This window comes from Solanum stenotomum, chromosome 6 (assembly GCF_019186545.1).
Source record: "Solanum stenotomum isolate F172 chromosome 6, ASM1918654v1, whole genome shotgun sequence".
Taxonomy (NCBI): domain Eukaryota; kingdom Viridiplantae; phylum Streptophyta; class Magnoliopsida; order Solanales; family Solanaceae; genus Solanum; species Solanum stenotomum.
The window spans coordinates 41,883,771-41,902,790 of record NC_064287.1 but is presented as its reverse complement, the minus strand read 5'-3'; the positions used below and the strand labels follow the sequence as shown (position 1 = coordinate 41,902,790).

The window sequence follows — 19,020 nt, the reverse complement described above, 5'->3', positions numbered from 1 at the left end:
TAAATTAAAATAAAAATTAAATATGTAGAAATAATTATAAAAATATTAGTCAACTACTCTAAATTAATATGAAAACAAAATCTAATCTAAAGTTATAATAAAAAAAAAGTAATATACGATTATTCATTAAACCTAATAATAGAAGAAAACACACACATATATATATGTTCATTTTCATTCTTTTTTAAAACAATTGAAAAAATATAAAACTTAGCTTAAAATGTGATTCAAATTTTTGTGGTTTTCAAATATTTTAAAATAAACCTAATAAAAATAAAATATTTAATTTAAATTTATAATAAACATTTAACCACTAAAAATGATGTAAAATTTAAGTTCGGTAAAAAATTACGTGTCTACAGGTATGTTGTATTAGCAAAAAATAAATAGAGGAGGCTAGACCTGACCGCAATACAACAGTACTGATTAGTCACAAAAAAATTAGAAGGCTTACAAAATCTACTATAGAGCCTTTTGTAACTTTATGAAGAAGAAAAAAATTACCTTACAAAGAAATTTACTCCAAATACTAGGCAATAAATATTGGATATACATGTATGATGTACATACAACATATATTGTTGGTCCAGGTTCTCATTGCATACAGCATATCCTTTATATTCACTTTACATATCCTTCACATATATATGATTTGCACATACACTTTGAAATCACATACATTGGACTCAATTGGTCATACATATAGCTGATGCATTTACATATATATATATATATATATATATATACACCGAGCTTATATTTTGAAGACGCATACATGCAGATCGAATTAAAATCATTTATTGTATGATTACAATTAGGATTATATATTGCACTTGCACGAATATAGTGTATTTTTCTACCTTATGAAAGAAAATATATTGCTACATTTCTTTTATCGGATCCTGCTCCCCTCCATTACCCCTTCCATCCATTTCGTCAAGTATACATCTAGATTAGAGACATGTGTCATATTTAAAGTTTAAAGGTCATAAATATATTATATTAACAAATATCATAACCATAGTTAAGTCAACTAATTTTAGAAAACTACTCTCCAAATTTGATAAGGATTACAATATATTCTATACAAAATTTGATATTTATTAATATCATTAATTTCATATTATATTTTTGTATTTAATTATTAAATTATAATTTTTTTTTAGTTTTAAACCAATTATTTTTAAATGATAAAAGATTGCTATTGTGCGTTCTTTTGATTACATCTTAATTACTTCTGATCAATTCCAATGTTCTCCTTTTTTTTGGATCATTTTTCAGCTTATTTAATTCTACTAAACAATTGCTAGAACAGAAAATGATTTTTTGTCGATTGCTACAGTGCACTTTTCAAAAAATATATATAATTAAATAATTGGAGTGGATTAGTAAGATAAATAAAATAGATATCTTCTTATTTCTTATAAAAATAGTTTAAAATAAAATTAGATTTCAACAAAATTTAATGAAAAAAAACATTTAAATTGATTGGATGACTTTTTAAGTGAAATATATTGATAGTGGAGTGATTTTCTAAAAGTAAAATATCAATAGTTGAGTGATTTTTGAGTTATAATCATTAATTTCATATTATATTTTTGTATTTAAATATTAAATTATAAATTATAAATATAAGATGAAATTAAAGATATTAATAAATATCAAATTTTGTATGGAATATATTGTAATTCTTATTGAATTTGGAGAGTAGTTTTCTAAAATTAGTTGACTTAACTATGATTATGATATTTGTTCATATGATATAATCTTGACCTTTAAACTTTAAATATGACACATGTCTCTAATCTAGACGTGCACTTGACAAAATAGATGAAAGAAATAATGGAGGAGAACCGAATCCTCTTTATAGTTGTATTTTGTAAAAACGGACGCTACATAGAGCCGAAATTCTCCTCTAATTCAAGCATCTTAAAGTCCACCGTGTAGAGATATCCAACTATTTGTTAGGATCTTTACATAAATTTAGCCGGTTAGATTTACTATTTACTATTCCTAGTAAATATATATAATATACTAATTATACATGGTTGTAAATTTATTTAATTTATGTGTGAACTTTATGTACATATATTAGGGAAATGCTAAATGGCCAGAAAATTTTTGGCCAGAATTTGGTCAAAAAATTAAAATAAACTCGTCTTTTTTCCATTTTTTATTTAAGGGAAAAAGGATAAATATACCCCCAAACTATCGTAAATGGTATGTAAATGTCCTTCGTTATACTTTTAGGATGTTAATGCCCTTACCGTCCAAATTTTGGGGCGTATATACCCTTTCTACTAACGGTGGGACACGTGTCACAATCCAAAATATTTACCTAATTTTTATTAAATTTTTATCCATAATCGAAAGATCCACCCATTTTAATTTAAAACCCACCCAAATAACATAATACCCAGCCCAAATATAACCCAAAACCCTCAAATTCTTCGTGTATCCTCATTGTTAGTCTCGTCTCTTTAGATGCAACTCCTTGAGCTTTGACAGACCCATCTGCTGAATTTCCTTTAGGTAGAACCCCTGTTGATTTGGCATCTGCCAATGGACACAAGGAAATATCTAGATTTCTTGCTGAATCTTCTTTGACTACTCACCTTTCTAAGCTTACTGTGATTGATGCAAAGGAAGAACTTGCTTCAGAAGTTTGTGAAGCAAAAGTTGGAGAAACAGTTACAGAGCGTGTAAATTCCATGATAGGTCTAGTGATTTCGATCTAGTAGAAAGGGTAACAGTTATTTGATTAGTGATTGTAAGAAGTACTATCATAAAATTCGTAAGCAAAGCCTCTGAACAACTGTATTAGTGGTCGTCTTCATGGGGGAAACTAACTTTAGCTTTCTTTCTCCTGATTTTATATGAGCTTCCATGTCATAGAATCTCACATGTTCTTCAATAGTGTTGGAAGTACCTAATCAAATCCTAATTCCTTTTCTTAGATCACAAATTTTCGCTGCCCATTTACTCCATGGCTGGTGTCGGATTTCCCTAAAAGATTCTTCCTTTGCCTCTTCTTCGTCTTGTGGATCTGCTCACTACCTGTTTGTAGAAAAGCCTAGCTTAAAAGTAGCTCAAAGAAAATGCATCAGTGCAAATCTAATTAATTTATTACAACATGGAGGGTTGAGCTCGTTTGGGATTTGGAGAAATATTTCCGTGAACAACTGCTTGAAAAACGAAAAACTTGGCCAAAATTTGGAGGATGAGAAACAGAGAAGATGGAGAAGTGTTTTGAGGGTTGAGGGTTTGGGATGGATATTATGTTATTTGGGTGGGTTTTAAATTAATATGGGTGGATATTTACATTATGGGTAAAAATTTAATAAAAATTGGGTAAATATTTTAGATTGTGACACGTGTCCCGCCGTTAGTAGAAAGGGTATATACGTCCCAAAATTTGGACGGTAAGGGCATCAACATCCTAAAAGTATAACGAAGGACATTTACATACCATTTACGATAGTTTGGGGGTATATTTGTCCTTTTTCCCTTTATTTAAAAGGTATTAAAATTAAAAGGGTAAACATGTTTTAAAATGTAAAATAACATAGATAAAATATCATTCTGGCCAAAAAGATTTTTCCCATATGTTATACTCTCACCGTTCCTATTTAGTTGTCACCATTTTAGATTTCACGCCCTTTAAGAAACTAGGAAATTTTTCCTACCCTTATTTAGTGTTTTCTTGAAATCAAGTTTTCAATAAATGAACATGGATTGATTTATTTTGATAATTAATTGATTTGACCAATGAACATCAATTAATCATTTAATTTTCCTATATTGGTCAAATTCATATTTTCAAGACTAATAACTCACAAGGGTAAAATAAAAAAAATAGTGTCATTTATATATTGATTTTGTGAAATGATAACTATTAAGTAGCACCTCCAGGCTACTTTTAACGTTAACAGTTGGATGAACTGTTATTTAAGTTTTAATTATTTTTCGGGTTTCCTAAATGGTGTGTGTTATCATTATTAAGGTCCGATTAGTCTGAACTCGCGTCAGATAAGACCAATTAAAGGAAAAACTATTCATTTCAATATTTTTTCAATATATTCATGGCTCAAATTCAAATCCTCTAATTAAAGTTCACAAAATTACACTAAATAATCTTGAAAACATATAATCTTGAACTTTTGAAAATCAAAATTTGTTACACTTCGAATTTCCCCCCTAGGAAAAACAAAAATTCAAGCTCAAGATGGTCATCTCTGAGGTCATTCTTGTAATCATCCGTTTTTGTCGATGATATTTTGTGGACTACAAACTTGCAAAACTTTTGGTCAAGAACCATTTCCTAGGACCCTTTGGTGGCTTTTCTCTAAAAGCCTTGTATCCAACTTGGAAATGGTCTTTAATGGAATCTAATCATTGATTTTTTTTTCTCATGAATCGGTAACGAATCTTCACTAATTGTCAATGTTTTTCACGTGAAAAGTGTACCACTTGTTCTTAAAAACCTAAAAAAAAAAAAAATTCGAAGTGATTAAGTAATTAACCTCAAAAAGCTCTTTGATTAGACCAAACATTTGGCGTATAATTAATTTAGACAATTCTTCTTATAAAAACGAGGATCCGAGAAAAGCAATGTCTAGGATAGAATAAATAATCTTAATAACTTGTATTTTCTGGAAGAACTCTTAAATTATAAGTTGATCGTCTAAAAGAACTCCCTCTGTTTTAATTTATTTGTGTTATTTTTAAAAAAAATTATTTCGAAGAAAGTCACTTTCCATATTTAGCAACTCTTTACCCTCAACATTCTAATAACATATTTAAGATTACAAAATTTAAAAAACATTTTAATATATTATACACTTTTAGTTAAAGATCACAAGATTTAAAAATGTTTTTAATTTTTTAAATTTCATGCTGAATCAATTTTTTTTTAAAAAAACAAATAAATTGAACGGAGGAAGCAGTAACTATAGAATAACATGAACTTTATCCATAAAATTGAGATTAGTTATAACGTGAAAAATAAAATAAATTATCAATTATAACAAGTTAAGCTATGAGTTAATTAATCCTTATCTAGAGCGAACATACATGTACCAAACGCTAAAAGCAAAGGGAATAAAGGAGTGGAGCCCAAAGAGCATTTTGCACCAAAAATAAAGACAAATCATCCTATTGAACAACAAATGGTATTAGATTCTCCCTCATCTTTTCGACTAGAATTAAACTATAAATATCCTATAGATAAAAATGCAACAATATCATATCATCATTCACAAACAAATTATAACTTCTTTAGCTACACAAAAGAAAAAAAAAACTATGTACAAACAAAAAAATTACCATGTTAAGGAAGAGAATTCTTCAAAGAATAAGGAGGAACTCAAGGTACATAAACTAATTGATGCTCCTCCATATCCAAGTATTACTTACACATCGAATGGATTCGAGGCTTTTAGGCCCGAAAAAGAAAGTAATGTAAGGAAGGAAAGGCAAGAGTATCGATGGAGTAGCAATGGATATGCTAATCGAGAAGAGAATAGCTATGCAAAAATCGCGTATGAAGAAGAAGAAGATGTTGATGTTGAAGCAAATAACTTCATCAAATGGGAGCATGATAAGTTTAATCGTGCTAAATTGATGTCCATGGAGTCCTTTTACTGATGACTTAGAAACTTATATATCTTATTATATATAACGACTAAGCTTGAATATTAATAAATAAAAAGTGAGGCATACGAGACTCCCTTTTATTTACAGATTAAGAAATATATATATAAAAAAACTAAGCTTGAATATTGATGCATTTTAGCTAAATAATTTGTAATCGGTTGTGTTTGTATTTGCTTTTATAGTACTATTGTACTCAAGATTGATAGTCGTTGACTTATGATTTTGTGTTTGTGTGTCAAAAATTAAATCTATCTTTTCTAATTTGTTGAGTAACTAGAAAGCCAAAAAAACATTTGCTTCTACAGTGTATTTGGTAGGAAGGAAAATGTTTTCCATTTCTTTTGAAAAAAAAAGTAATTTTTTACTTATTTTTTAGTATTTAATAATCGTTTTTTTTTTTTATTTTATTGGCTTGCCATCTTAATGCACAGGCAAGTGTATATAATCGCAAGTAATACAACGATTATAAGCACTATTACTACGCAGAGAACAAGTATTTTCACAAGAGAGTGATTTATTTTACTACTTTTAATTTGCATTATTTAAAGATTAATTTACTAATGATCGATTGGATAGATAGGTTAACGGTTAACACAATATAAGACAAATTTCAGGATTATGGTGCCTCTATATACTAACTAACGTTGTGTCTACATCTTTGTTATCATGCTAGTGAAAAGTGACAGGCAGGGGCGGAGCTATCCTTGTTCGGGGTGTCAAGCGACATTCCTTCATTAGAAAATTACATTGTATAGATAGATCAAATATATTAATGTTGACACCTCTTGACATAGGGTGTCAAGCAACATTCCTTCGTCAGAAAATTACATTGTATAGATAGATCAAATATATTAATATTGACAACTCTTGACATAAGGTAAATAGTTCAGCTCAGTGTTTAAGGGGCTGCAAAAGCTCTCGATGGTTGAGTGTTTGATACTGGCTCAAGTTTTTACAGGATTTTTTTCTTTCATATGTTAAATGACACATGTACAACTAATCTCAATTAAAATTTAAAGCACGCAATTTTAAGCAGAGTATTGAAACCATTTTTGTTTAATCGCGAACATACTTATTGAACTATTAGGATATAATAGAGTAGGATGGGTTGCTCCTTCCATAGTCAGAAATTTCGAGTACGAGCCCTGAGTGTGAACAAATTCTTGATAAGTGTTACCCCTCGAGTGGGTTCTTATCAAGTGTGAATCTGAATTAGTTGGACTCCAATATCAATATCGGACACCAAGTAAAAAACCAAATTATATGTATTAGAAAAATATGTAAATTTGCAAAAGCAGCCTCCTAATCAATATTTATAGCCTTCACAAATTTACATATAGCCTTCACAAAAAGTTTTGTTAAATTTATGAGAAATACCCAAAATGATAAAGGAAGAAAACAAATCATAACTTTATCCTCTTTTTTAAAACTAAAATTGGTGGGATATAAAGGAATTCTTAATATCCATTTTTTACGATAATAGCTTGGACCACGACGGAATTAACAATGGAATTTATATTTTCGTTTGGGCAACGTTAACCACTGAGCTAAGCTTCTAAAGAGAATTTATATGCGATATATAACCATAAAAATCGAATTTTATTATTTCTTAAACTTATTTAGATAAGTACATTTGTGAATCATGTAATACTCTATTGAAGAAGCTCTTTTACATTCTTCAGTTTAAAAAATATAATGAATTTTAACAAGTGTGACTAGTATAGGGAAAATTGCCAAAGACTTAATGAGATATGAAATTAGAAGGATCAATTCCATTTGACTTGAAAGTGAAATTTGAAGTATCAATTCCCTTTGATATGTAATAGTCTTTCTCTGCATTTTCCGCCCTAGATTGAAACATTGACCATTCCTTTTCACATCTCTCTCTAACCTGTAACAACAAAACACAAACTCGATTAAAGTTTTGTTTGAACACGTAATTTGATAAATGCAACAGAGAAGTGCTTACCCCTCGCCATGCAGCCTTCCCGTCTTTTGCTTGCCCCTAAAATACAACAGACAATTAAAAGGTTGCTTTAGGTTTGTGGATGTGATCAATTTAACATATATTTTACATATCAATAGACGACTACATTCAATCCACCAGTTACCTCATTTCCAAGGGAAGGGACACTTTGATGAAGAATCCATTGAGCATCAACAACTCCAATTTTCTCATGAGCAGGCTACAAAAAGAGAATGTACAACCATGTAATGATTTGGTGCTAAGACAAAATGCATGTGAAATAAAGTATTCAATAGATCGAATTTTCATTCGATGAGCTGAACTTACTTCAACACATTTATGAAGGGCAAAGTCAAGTCCCCAACCATGGATCAAGTCATTCTACAAGTGACAAAACAATACAGTCAATCTCAACAAAACAGAATGTCTATGATCTTCTCTATGTTTAATGTGTAAGGTGAGGTACCTGAATCATATGCCACACACAACGCCATGCATCTCGAGAAAAGACAGGAGCCATGATCTCTACAAATCTGAAAACAGAGAACATACACCCGGGGTTAGAAGGACAACTTAACAAGTGAAACAAAATAGCAAAAACAGGAGAGTTATTCATACGCTGCACACGGAGGCAAATGAGGGTCTGAGCATTTGCCTGGTTTCTCTTCTGTTAACCTGATCAGATGAAGCAAGAATAAGAATAATAACTATAGAGAAAACATCAAGAAGTACATAACAGATAACTCGTGGCTCTTACGTATGAACTTCACCATTGCCTCTTCTAATTGTCATTGGCCATGTTGTTCCTTTTCTGGGATCCAAACCTGGCTGTGAAATTTCCAAACCATGCTTCTTGACAAGTTTAATGTACCTGAGGTTGGATGGACCAATTCAGGAAAACTAATATATTGGATCAAATCAGGCTGTTAATCAATCACAGAAAATTACACGAAACTTACTCGTTGGCATCAAAATGCTCAACTCCTAGGTCTTCATCCCAGATAAAAATATAATCATATGGGGCAACTATGTCTGGATGCAGAAACCTTTTCGCGTACCACCTAATAAAGACATAAAGCTCTTGTCACAAACAAAGTTGATCACATTTCCAGTCCAAAGCTACACTATCATATTACTTACCATTTTGTTTGTTTAAGAGCACTCACGTGGATGGCTCGTTTTGACCACTCAAATTCATCCCATTCAGTTGTCTTGCCATCATAGTGAAAAAGAAGAATCGTGAAGTCATCTGAGAACTGCACATGAAAAATGGTCAGGATGACGAGGAATTGGAACCTATGAAAGCAAACAGACTGATATACCTTCTTTACAGCAGCATCAATGTTATGCTTCTGCTTAACACCAACAGTAAATGTTACCAGACATTTTGGCTTACTAGGTAGATCCTGCAGATAGAATACGATAAGAAGCTGCCTCTTCCCAAAAAAAAACATTTCTTGATTTTTCAGTAAAATGTCTTCATTCTTAAGGCTCACAAATGGAAACAGAACACTTACCTCACTGGGGTTTCCCCACAATCTTCGAAGATAGTAGTCGGACTCAGAAGCAACGAGCCCTGGAGGTAATCTTTCTGCTCCTTTTGGGTTTGAAGGGACCCAAATCTGTTCAGAACAAGGATGACTATGAGATGAAAAATGTGAATAATCTCAAACATCAAACAATGTCACTCAATGTGCATACAAACTCTTTCCAAAGGAAAGATATACCTTCAATTGCTCTGTAGCATTCTGAATTTTGATCGAAGAATCCATATGATTTTGAGATGAAACAATATTATTTCTGTCTCTAGCAATTGGGAAGTTGCTTACAATACTAGCTGTTATATTTAGCTGCAAAAGAAATAGTGTTATTGTACATATGAAAAATACAGAACTACACAAGTAAAACCACGATATGATTGTATAAAAACGGACATTATATCATCCATACCTTTGTTAATGAGCTAGTAGAAAATGAAATTCCAAGGAATACACCAAACATTACTCCACAAGCTACGGAGAAGATAAGCCTCATAGTTTCAGCTGACTTTAAAGAACTGGAACCGCAGAACATGCTTCAAGAGTTAGACAAACTAACAACATCACAAACTTGGTATGATCACAAGAATTCAACGAACCTTCGTCCAAAGTTCTTCATGTATAAGTACAACCAAAGAAGCTTAACTGAACCCCAAGTAAGTTTATATTCAGTAGAGAGCGCGAACTTAACAATGGCACGAAGAAGCTGAAATATCAAAAGAAAAGTTGCACCATCAAGCAAAAAAATAGATGATTTTTATACTAGTCAAAACAGGATGCTCAGTTGTGCAAAATCAAGAAGACATCACTGCATCCACACTCATGTAACTTTACAATCCACAAGCAAACATATTTTAATTGTTATCATCAACACAAGACATAAAAGAACTAAGCTTAAAAAATAAAAATCAACTCTTGCCAGCTAAACAAATATAACCATAAAAACACACAAAGATTACACCTTTTACAATCCACAAGCAACTAAAAAATTTGGCCATGTGCCTGGCTTTTGACTATAGCAACTTGAACAACCCCCCACCCCCCATAGATCAATCACTAGCTAATTTCAATTCCTTAATTCTTACTCCAATTTTATGCATATAACTTATTGCTATAGTAAAATTTCGTAGTTGATCATAAGTTTTTGTCACACGTTAAAAGTTAGTGTAGCAATAGTAACATTTGGTTGTCACAATGGCCAAATACATAGGTGGACCCCTAAACTTGTTCAATACTTGCCGTTTGATATCTAAGGATCGTTATTTTCTATACACATCCCAATCTTAACAAGTGCGTACATATTAAACACAAAATGAAATGTCAAATATAGTGAGCGATGGACAAATGAAACATTGACATGTGGCACTTGGGAGTTGGGACCAAAATTGTTACTTATAAAAATGTATTTTGAGCAAAAGCAAAAAGAAAAATTATTTAAAAAACCTATTTAACTCATCCAAAATAAAAACATCAAAAAGAAAAAACATATCCCCCTCCCATCTTCCTTCTTCTCCACAACTCCTTCCCCCAAATTGGATTTTCAAAATGCTCTCCAAAAAAACCTTTTTCTTTTTTTCTAAAGTTGAATATTTTTTTTTCCTTCATTATTTAAATTAAATGGAGAAAAATGTATTTTTTTAAAAAAATAATTATTATTTAAAGTTCACTTACATCCTCGGAGGTTATGATACATTTTTTAAAAAATCATGTTAGCGTCTTGTGTTTATATGTGTCGATTAATATAGGTGTTCAATTGAAGAAAAATAAAAGTGTATTCAAATGAATATATATAAAAACTCAACAGGGTTATATAGAAGAAATTTATAAAGTTAGAGAGAGAGAGATAGGCTTACTCAATAATTCAAAAGCTCTTGAGCCTTACTATAAGAAAATATGTAACACAAAATCTCTATTTATAATAAATACTAACAAATCAAATCTGATTAGGAATAGAAAACGTATTCCTATATAAATTAGGACAAATAAGTTCTAATTAGACATGAATTAAATAAATACTTACCAAATAACAAATCCTAAACAAATTAGAATTTCTATTCTTGAATTATTTTCTACCTCCCTTAAACCAATATCCAAATAGGGTATTTGGTAATCAGTGATTAAGTTTATCCAAATAGGTTGAGGTTTGATTAATATACTATTTCCAAATTCTCCTGCGGGCAGTAATGTGAGGGTCGTTATGTATTGTTTCTCGTTACGTATTGTTTTATAATATATTGTATTGTATTATATTGTGTTGTATTGTATTGTCTTGTATCATTTTAATGAATATAATGTTTGGATAGATTGTATCATTTTCCATCGTTACAGAATATCATAATTCATAATTTGAATATGAATCATTAACCTACAAAAAAAGTGTTGGGTACGGGGTAGAACTACTATGAAAGGTAGGATAAATGAAAAAAATAGAATTATTAAATAATAAGTAAAGACAAAAAAGAAAATATTAAAGTAACGATGCGAACACACCAAGTCGGTGGTTAAACAAAATGGGGTTTTTCGTCTTTGCCTAATGATGAGTTTAAACGATACGATACAGTAAAAGTTAAGTAACAATCAAAACAAACATTATATTTAAACTAACCATACAAATATACAATACAAAAACGGGTAACAACCATCCAAACAAGATGCAAATCGATCATTAATGAGTTTTTTTTTTTGTCGTTACCTAACGAAGGCAAAAACTAGGTGATAAAAATCTTTTGATGTATTCAACATTTTTTTGTTATGGAAGAGAGAATGTTGGGATTTATTTTACGCCATAATTTGATGAAGATTCTTAATTTATTGGTATAAGAGTTTCTGTTACAACATTAAAATTGGGATTGAAATTATTTATTATGATCCCATAAAATCTTTTAATATTACTGCAAAGTCCTAACACTTGATACACCAAATTTTTTTTAAAAATCTTTAATTGCTAACTCTGAACACATTTTGATTTCAAATACTGTTGAATTCGCTCATTTGGCACCACTATTCAAACCTTACCAAAACTTCAAACGGAGTAACTTTTTTTATTTTTGTTCGCCATGAAAGTCACTCCTAAGAAACCTCATTTCTTCAAACCCATTTTGCCAGGTTTCAAGGATAGTCTTGTAAGTATTTCATCTTTCCTTGAATTTTTGTTTATCAGAGAAAAGATCAAAAACATAAACTAAATGAATTTTTCTTTTATCCATTATTTGGCTAGAAAATAGTAGATGGATTCAGGATTTAAATTAACCTTTAAGAATAATACTACATTATGTTATATTGCAGAAAATTCCTGTAGATTTCTTAAAGTATCTGAAGGGACACAAGCATATGAAAAATGCAATACTGAGGAGCGCGGGTAAGAGGTGGGTGGTGAAGGTGAAGCGCGGACGACTAGAAGATAACTGGAAAATATTTGTAGAGGATGTTAATCTTCAATTGGGAGATATTTTAGTGTTTAGACATGAAGGAGATATGGTGTTTCATGTTTCCATTTTTGATTCGACTCATTGTGAAATAGTATCTATAAGAAAAACACAATGCCAAGAAATTTGATCTTGTGGTTTGAACCTTCTCACAAAGTGTGCATCATAGAGTGCTCACAGAAAGGACAAAGGTCGTAGGTTTTCCAAAAGTTATCATGTATGATACTATTAAAGAAGCTCTATAATATACTTTCCTTTAAAAATTTATTGTGTATCATAACAACAACTAACAGCTAACAATTTTACAAGATGGAGGCTCCTATAATCCTAGGCAAAATTGCCAGGACTCTTTGTATACTGTCAACTTGATCATGTTGACTTAATGAGATGTCAAATTAGAAGGATCAACTCCTATAGACTTGAAATAGGCTTTCTCTGCATTTGCTACTCTAGTTTGAAACATTGTCCATTCTTTTCTACATCTATCTCTCACCTGCCACAACAAACACAAGATCAATGAATCACACAATAATTCATCCGCTTCGCATTTTAAAGTGGAAAAGGATGAAACACAAAGTACCAATGTAACAAATGTTGACATAGAATTACTTACCCCTTTCCAAGGAGCCTTTCCATCTTTTGCTTCTCCCTGTATAGGGTGAACGAGGAAAGGGCGATAATTATGTTAGATGCCTAAATTAATGATTGCTTAAGGTTTGCCATGCTACTCAATAATTTGTGGGGGAATGTAATTTCAATAGTTTGCTTCATTCACTTACCTCATTTCCAAGAGAAGGGAGACCCTGATGAACGATCCATTGGGAATCTACGACTCCAATTTTCTTATGAGCAGGCTTCAAAAGAGAATATACAGTTAGAGCCTTTGAATAATTTTGGTACTAAGACAAATGCATGTGAAAGAAAGTTGCCAAGAGACTGAATTCATTGGATAAGCTGAACTTACGTCAACACATTTACGAAGAGCAAAGTCAAGTCCCCAACCATGGACTAAGTCATTCTACAAGTGATAAAACGAACACAAAGTCAATCTCAAAAAATGTATAACGTCTCAGACGTTCTCGATGTTTAATGTGCAAGGTGTGATACCTGAATCATATACCACACACAACGCCATGCATCTCGGGAAAAGACTGGGGCCATGATCTCTACAAATCTGAAAATAGAGAAGAGTAGATGATAAGAACAAGTAAAGAACTGCAAAAAAAAAATAACGAACAGGAGAGCTATTCATACGCTGCACAAGGAGGCAAATGGGGATCTGCGCACCAGCCTGGTTTCTCTTCTGTTGTCCTGATGAGATGAATCAAGAAAAAGAAGAATAAACAGAGAGAAACCCAAATATCAAGAAGTACAGTACAGTTTAAAGGATGAAAAAAAGAAACAGGACTTGTGAATAAATAATATCATGGGATTCCTGGCTCTTACGTGTGAACTTCACGATCACCTCTTCTCTTTGTCATCTGCCATGTTGTTCCTCTCCTGGGATCCAAACCTGGCTGTGAAATTTCTAAACCATGCTTCTTGACAAGTTTAATGTACCTGGGGTTGGACAGACAATTCAGAAAAACTAAGACATCGAGTCAAATCAGGCTGTTAATCACAGGAAATACACAAAACTTACTCCTTGGCATCGAAATGCTCAACTCCTAGGTCTTCATCCCAGATAAAAATATAGTCATATGGGGCAACTATGTCTGGATGCAGAAACCTTTTCGCGTACCACCTTATAAAGAGGTAAAGTTCTTGTCACTAACATGGTTTAAAGCAGCACTTGAAGTTGATCATAGTTCCAGTACAAAGCTACTTTTTATCATATTACTTACCATTTTGTTTGTTTCCGAACACTCACGTGGATGGCTTTTTTTGACCACTCAAATTCATCCCATTCAGTTGTCTTACCATCATAGTGAAAAAGAAGAATTGTGAAGTCGTCTGAGAACTGCACAGAGAAAATGGTCAGGATGAGGAGGAATTGGGAATAAGAGAGATGAGGAGGAACCTATGAAAGCAAAACAGATTGATATACCTTCTTTACAGCAGCATCAATGTTATGCTTCTGCTTAATACCGACAGTAAATGTTACCAGATATTTTGGCTTGCTTTGTAGGTCCTGCAGATAAAATATGATAAGAAGCTGCCTCTTCCCAAAAAAAATCCTGGATTCGTCAGTAAAATGTCTTCATTAAACTATTAAAAAAAAGTTCTTCATTCTTAAGGTATGCAAATTGCAACTGCCTTTATCTGGATTAAGGTTGGGGGAACAAATAAAATAAAGTTTTTGACAAGGAAGACACTAAGATTTTTTCTAGATCAAAATCAACCCAGGACGGAGGTGGGTAACAAAGGACAAAGTTTGATCCTAAAAGTAACAGGCAAAAAGATGAGTTTTTTTAACCTTATAAGAGAGTATTATGCTACAAGCTCAAGTGACAAGAAACAATTGTGACATGTCCTAACATATTAATTATCCAACATTTTGTAAGATGTATTATATCTAGATTTGCAGAACAGAGGTAAATTCTTATACTTCCGATTTTTGCCAAGCAATTCTGAACGAGCTGGACCAATAGAATGGATCTAAGTAAAGAAATAAGTAGTTTTAAGTACCCATCATTCATGGGTCAGCACCTGAGGCCAAGAGTGTAGGTCTATATAGTTCATACAGAAGTTGTAACAGAGCACTTACCTCACTGGGTTTTCCCCACAATCTCCGGGGAAAGTAGTCGGATTCAGAAGCAACGATCCGTGGCGGTAATCTTTCTGCTCCCCTTGGGTTTGATGGGACCCAAATCTGATCAGAACACGGATGACTATCAGATTAAAATGTGATTTTGTCTTAGCTTGCATAATCTCAATCATCAACACCCAGTCACATACATAAAGAAGTAAAGAAGATAAAATTGGAGAAGGTTTATTCAACAGCACTTAAAAGTCGTAGAAAAGTGTAGACAACAAAGTGAGAATAACATTGAACGGGCAGTAGGTAAAGAGGATAAAACAAATATGTTAAATCAAGAACAATCAATTAAAAAGGACATGCTGAAAAAAATCCTGTCACAGGTAACTCTGCTAGAGAAGAAAGGAAGTAGATTAAAACATGCAAAATGCTTGAACTTGCCAATGTAGCTTTCTAGAAAACTCAAACACTCCTAGACTCACTAGTCACTAATAATACGGATAGGACTAAAGAGTAGATTCTTTCAATCATCCAGCCTAGACTGATTTTCAGCAATTACAAATGTCAACTACGACAAACATGTGTCTTCCGTTTACCTAAATATGAAGCAAAAGCATATACCGGATGTGCAACTTAAAAGTTATATTTAAAAAATTAAAGGTTAGAAGATCATTATGCATTGTTATCAGTTGCTATGAAGGATAGGCTTGAATTTAAAATGTATAGCTTCAACAACAGTGTTGAGGACTGTCCCCAGAGCTTTGGTCTTGCTCTAACAGTGCAGTGCAAGATCTGTTAGTTAGGCGCATGTCATGGGTTCAAAAAAGCCTAGTATTTAAGTGGAGAAGGGTAGAGGGTCGGGTCCATTATCCACGGAGTTTTGAATTGCATTGCACTGGCCCTCGGGAATTCTTAGTTATCCAAAAAAAAAAAAAATGTTGATGACTATATATTCAGCTCAAGCAGGGATCTATGGAAAATCATCTGCCACTCAATGTGCATACAAACTCTTTTTAACAGATGCATATTACATGAATAGTGAGTATCCAAAAGTACATCTTCATTTACTTAAAGAGACCTATTCTCCTTGCTATATTCCATACTCAAGAACATGACGGGTTAAAATTTCTATAAAATTGTCACTTCTGGAAGAAATGCAGAAAGAAGGTGTACGAGAATAAATATCATTTGCAGCAAAATAATAGTTCATACTGCTCGCCAAAACCGAAAATGATCTTAAACATAAAATCAATTTTGTGTGTGCTGACAAGGAAGGATATACCTTCAACTGATCTGTAGCATTCTGAATTTTGATCGAAGGATCTGCAGGCTTTTGGTCTGAAACAACATTATTTCTATCTCTAGCAATAGGGAAGTTGCTTACAATACTGGATGTTATGTTTAGCTGCCAAATTGGAACCAAAAGAAATTGTATATGTCAAATTACAGCACTGCACAAATGAGACCACTATATGAGTGTATGAAAATGGAGGGCATTTGCCATACCTTGGTTAATGAACTAGATGGAAATGAAATTCCAATGATTAAGCCAAAAATGATTCCGCAGCAAACGGAGAGCATAAGCCTCATAGTTTCAGTTGATTTTAAGATATTGGACCTATAGAACATGTTTCAATAGTTAGACAAACTACTATCATGTGACAGACAACAACGTCACAAACTTGGTAGATTTTTTATCACAAGAAAAGCTGAAATTTAACAAACCCGCGTCCAAAACTCCTCATGTTAGATACAGTATCTGAATTGATAAGTACAACCAAAGTAGTCAAAGAAGCTTTACTGAACCCCAGGTAAGTTTATTAGCTTTACTGAACCCCAACTAAGTTATTAGAAACCAGCTTTCAGTAAGGAGCGAACATAACAATGGCACAAAGAACCTGAAATATCAAAAGAAAAGTATGATCTGCACGGCAATCACGAAGTTAAGATGCATCACCCACCAAATATATTTGAAGTAAATTATATTTTCTTCAAACTCTTCTAAAATAATGCATTTGAAATTAAAGATAATAATACTTTCTTGAAATATTTCTTGAAAATAATGCACTTAAAACTAAATATACTTTCTTGAACTCTTTCTTGAAACTTTTTTTTAAATCTTGAACATACTTTATTTGTGAAATTAATGCATATGCAATACTACGATAAGGTTTTCAAAATAACTTTGATTAGAAAGGGGTCCATGTGGTATAATAAGCATGAACCCTGAATCAATAATCATTAATGACATTAAGTACCATAATTTTGATGATAAAATCAAGAATCAATGATAAGAGAAAAAGGAATTCAAAAAGAAAAAATAGAGTGAGCAAGATTACGAGCCTTGGATTTCATAGATACAAAACCTTAGCTTCAAATTAGAAATTAACTACCTTGACTCAAGCTCTTAGCATCTCATCCTCCTCCATAAAATACAAACTCAAAGAGTAAAAGTTTTTTAACCAATAAAGAACTGTTAAAAAAATTCCTCGTACACTAGATTGCCTCCGTGCTAAAACCTTAAACGCCAGCAAAGACCAAACAAGTGCCTCACTTAACTATACAATCCACAAGCAACTAGAAAATTGGTCATGTGCCTGGCTTTTGACTATAGCAGGTTGAATAGCCTCTCTACTTCCACCCCCACCCACCCTAGATCAAGCACTAGCCTAATTTCAATTCTTCAATTCTGTGTCCCCAAAAACAAGCCACTGTGTGCCTTATTTGACTCATTCCTCACATTAAAGGTATTCAATAAATTCACCCCATCTTTCAAAACACATAGCAAGGATTGATTTCTCAGATGCTCAATCAACTAATAGTTATTATCTCAAAAAGTCACCTTTCTTTCTTGATTCCAATTTTCTTCAACAAAGAAACCAATTTTCCAAAATAATACTCCTATTAATTGAACGACCATACGAGAAATCAACTCGAAATAGCAGTACATATAACGTAATAATATATTCTCCTCTACATAAGTTATATCATAAACAGACAAACAAATTAATTATCACAGCAAAATTTCCATCAAACACTAAATACAAAAGCACAAAACAACAATAAAAATAAAAAATTAACTCTAGCCAGCTAAACATATATAACTCATAAAAACACACAAAGATCACACCTTTAAAACATATAAATGCAAAAAAACACAGCTTTCTCAGAAAATTACCTGTAAATAAGCAAACCCCAGAAAAATCTTGAAGAGAAACAACAAATTTGCCCACTTTCTTGATTTTCAGAGGAAAAAAGAATTTGGATTTAGCTAATACAACACCTTTTAGCTAATTTTAACCTTGTGGGTATCTATAAATAGGTGAAATATAACCAAACAGAAGCAAGAAAAATCTTTGAAAGGGTGAAGAAAATTGTGAAGTAGTAAACACAAAACTTGTGTTCTATTGACAGAGAAACAAGGGGAAAAGTATAAGCATAAAAGAGGTAGAATTGCTTTTATTTACTTCTCTCTTTTTTCCTATATAATAAAAAGTCTGTTTAAGGTTTTGATTATTTAGTGTCTGCTTTGGATTATAGTTAACTACAAATTTGTAGTTAATGTTTAAGCTTAATATAGGAGAACATTTAAAATTGACTAGGTTAAGTAACGGTTTAATTTGAGTCCTAAATTGGAGACTTTTTTTCACATAATATTAAATTAGGGATTAAAATAGTAATTTTCAGGTGATGATGTGTTTGGTTCTAATTTGGTTTATTAATTAGTGTCAACCTTTT

The 19,020-nt window shown here is 32.0% G+C and overlaps 2 protein-coding genes and 1 long non-coding RNA gene across 3 annotated transcripts; 1 reads left to right on the top strand and 2 right to left on the bottom strand.

Moving 5' to 3' along the window:
* Positions 1 to 5,245: 5,245 nt before the first annotated feature.
* LOC125867582 (uncharacterized) lies at positions 5,246 to 6,606 on the top strand. Its single transcript, XR_007446655.1, has 2 exons — positions 5,246 to 6,450; positions 6,533 to 6,606. It is a non-coding gene; the product is annotated as an uncharacterized LOC125867582 (long non-coding RNA).
* A 771-nt stretch (positions 6,607 to 7,377) lies between these two features.
* On the bottom strand, positions 7,378 to 9,792 carry LOC125867821 (uncharacterized). The gene is made up of 13 exons (XM_049548401.1): positions 9,572 to 9,792; positions 9,349 to 9,471; positions 9,139 to 9,243; positions 8,944 to 9,027; positions 8,762 to 8,877; positions 8,581 to 8,682; positions 8,379 to 8,492; positions 8,240 to 8,296; positions 8,088 to 8,154; positions 7,949 to 8,002; positions 7,767 to 7,841; positions 7,625 to 7,660; positions 7,378 to 7,546 (listed from the first exon to the last, which is right to left on the bottom strand). The coding sequence occupies exons 1-13, from the start codon at positions 9,692 to 9,694 to the stop codon at positions 7,397 to 7,399; spliced, it is 1,206 nt and encodes a 401-aa protein (XP_049404358.1). The 5' UTR covers positions 9,695 to 9,792; the 3' UTR covers positions 7,378 to 7,396.
* Positions 9,793 to 12,818: 3,026 nt separating this feature from the next.
* Positions 12,819 to 18,719, bottom strand: LOC125867820 (uncharacterized). The gene is made up of 15 exons (XM_049548400.1): positions 18,461 to 18,719; positions 17,008 to 17,180; positions 16,789 to 16,900; positions 16,565 to 16,687; positions 15,292 to 15,396; positions 14,632 to 14,715; positions 14,429 to 14,544; positions 14,227 to 14,328; positions 14,031 to 14,144; positions 13,839 to 13,895; positions 13,692 to 13,758; positions 13,549 to 13,602; positions 13,364 to 13,438; positions 13,198 to 13,233; positions 12,819 to 13,077 (listed from the first exon to the last, which is right to left on the bottom strand). Exons 2-15 carry the CDS (start codon positions 17,025 to 17,027, stop codon positions 12,964 to 12,966), a joined length of 1,179 nt encoding a protein of 392 aa, XP_049404357.1. The 5' UTR covers positions 17,028 to 17,180; positions 18,461 to 18,719; the 3' UTR covers positions 12,819 to 12,963.
* Positions 18,720 to 19,020: the final 301 nt, after the last annotated feature.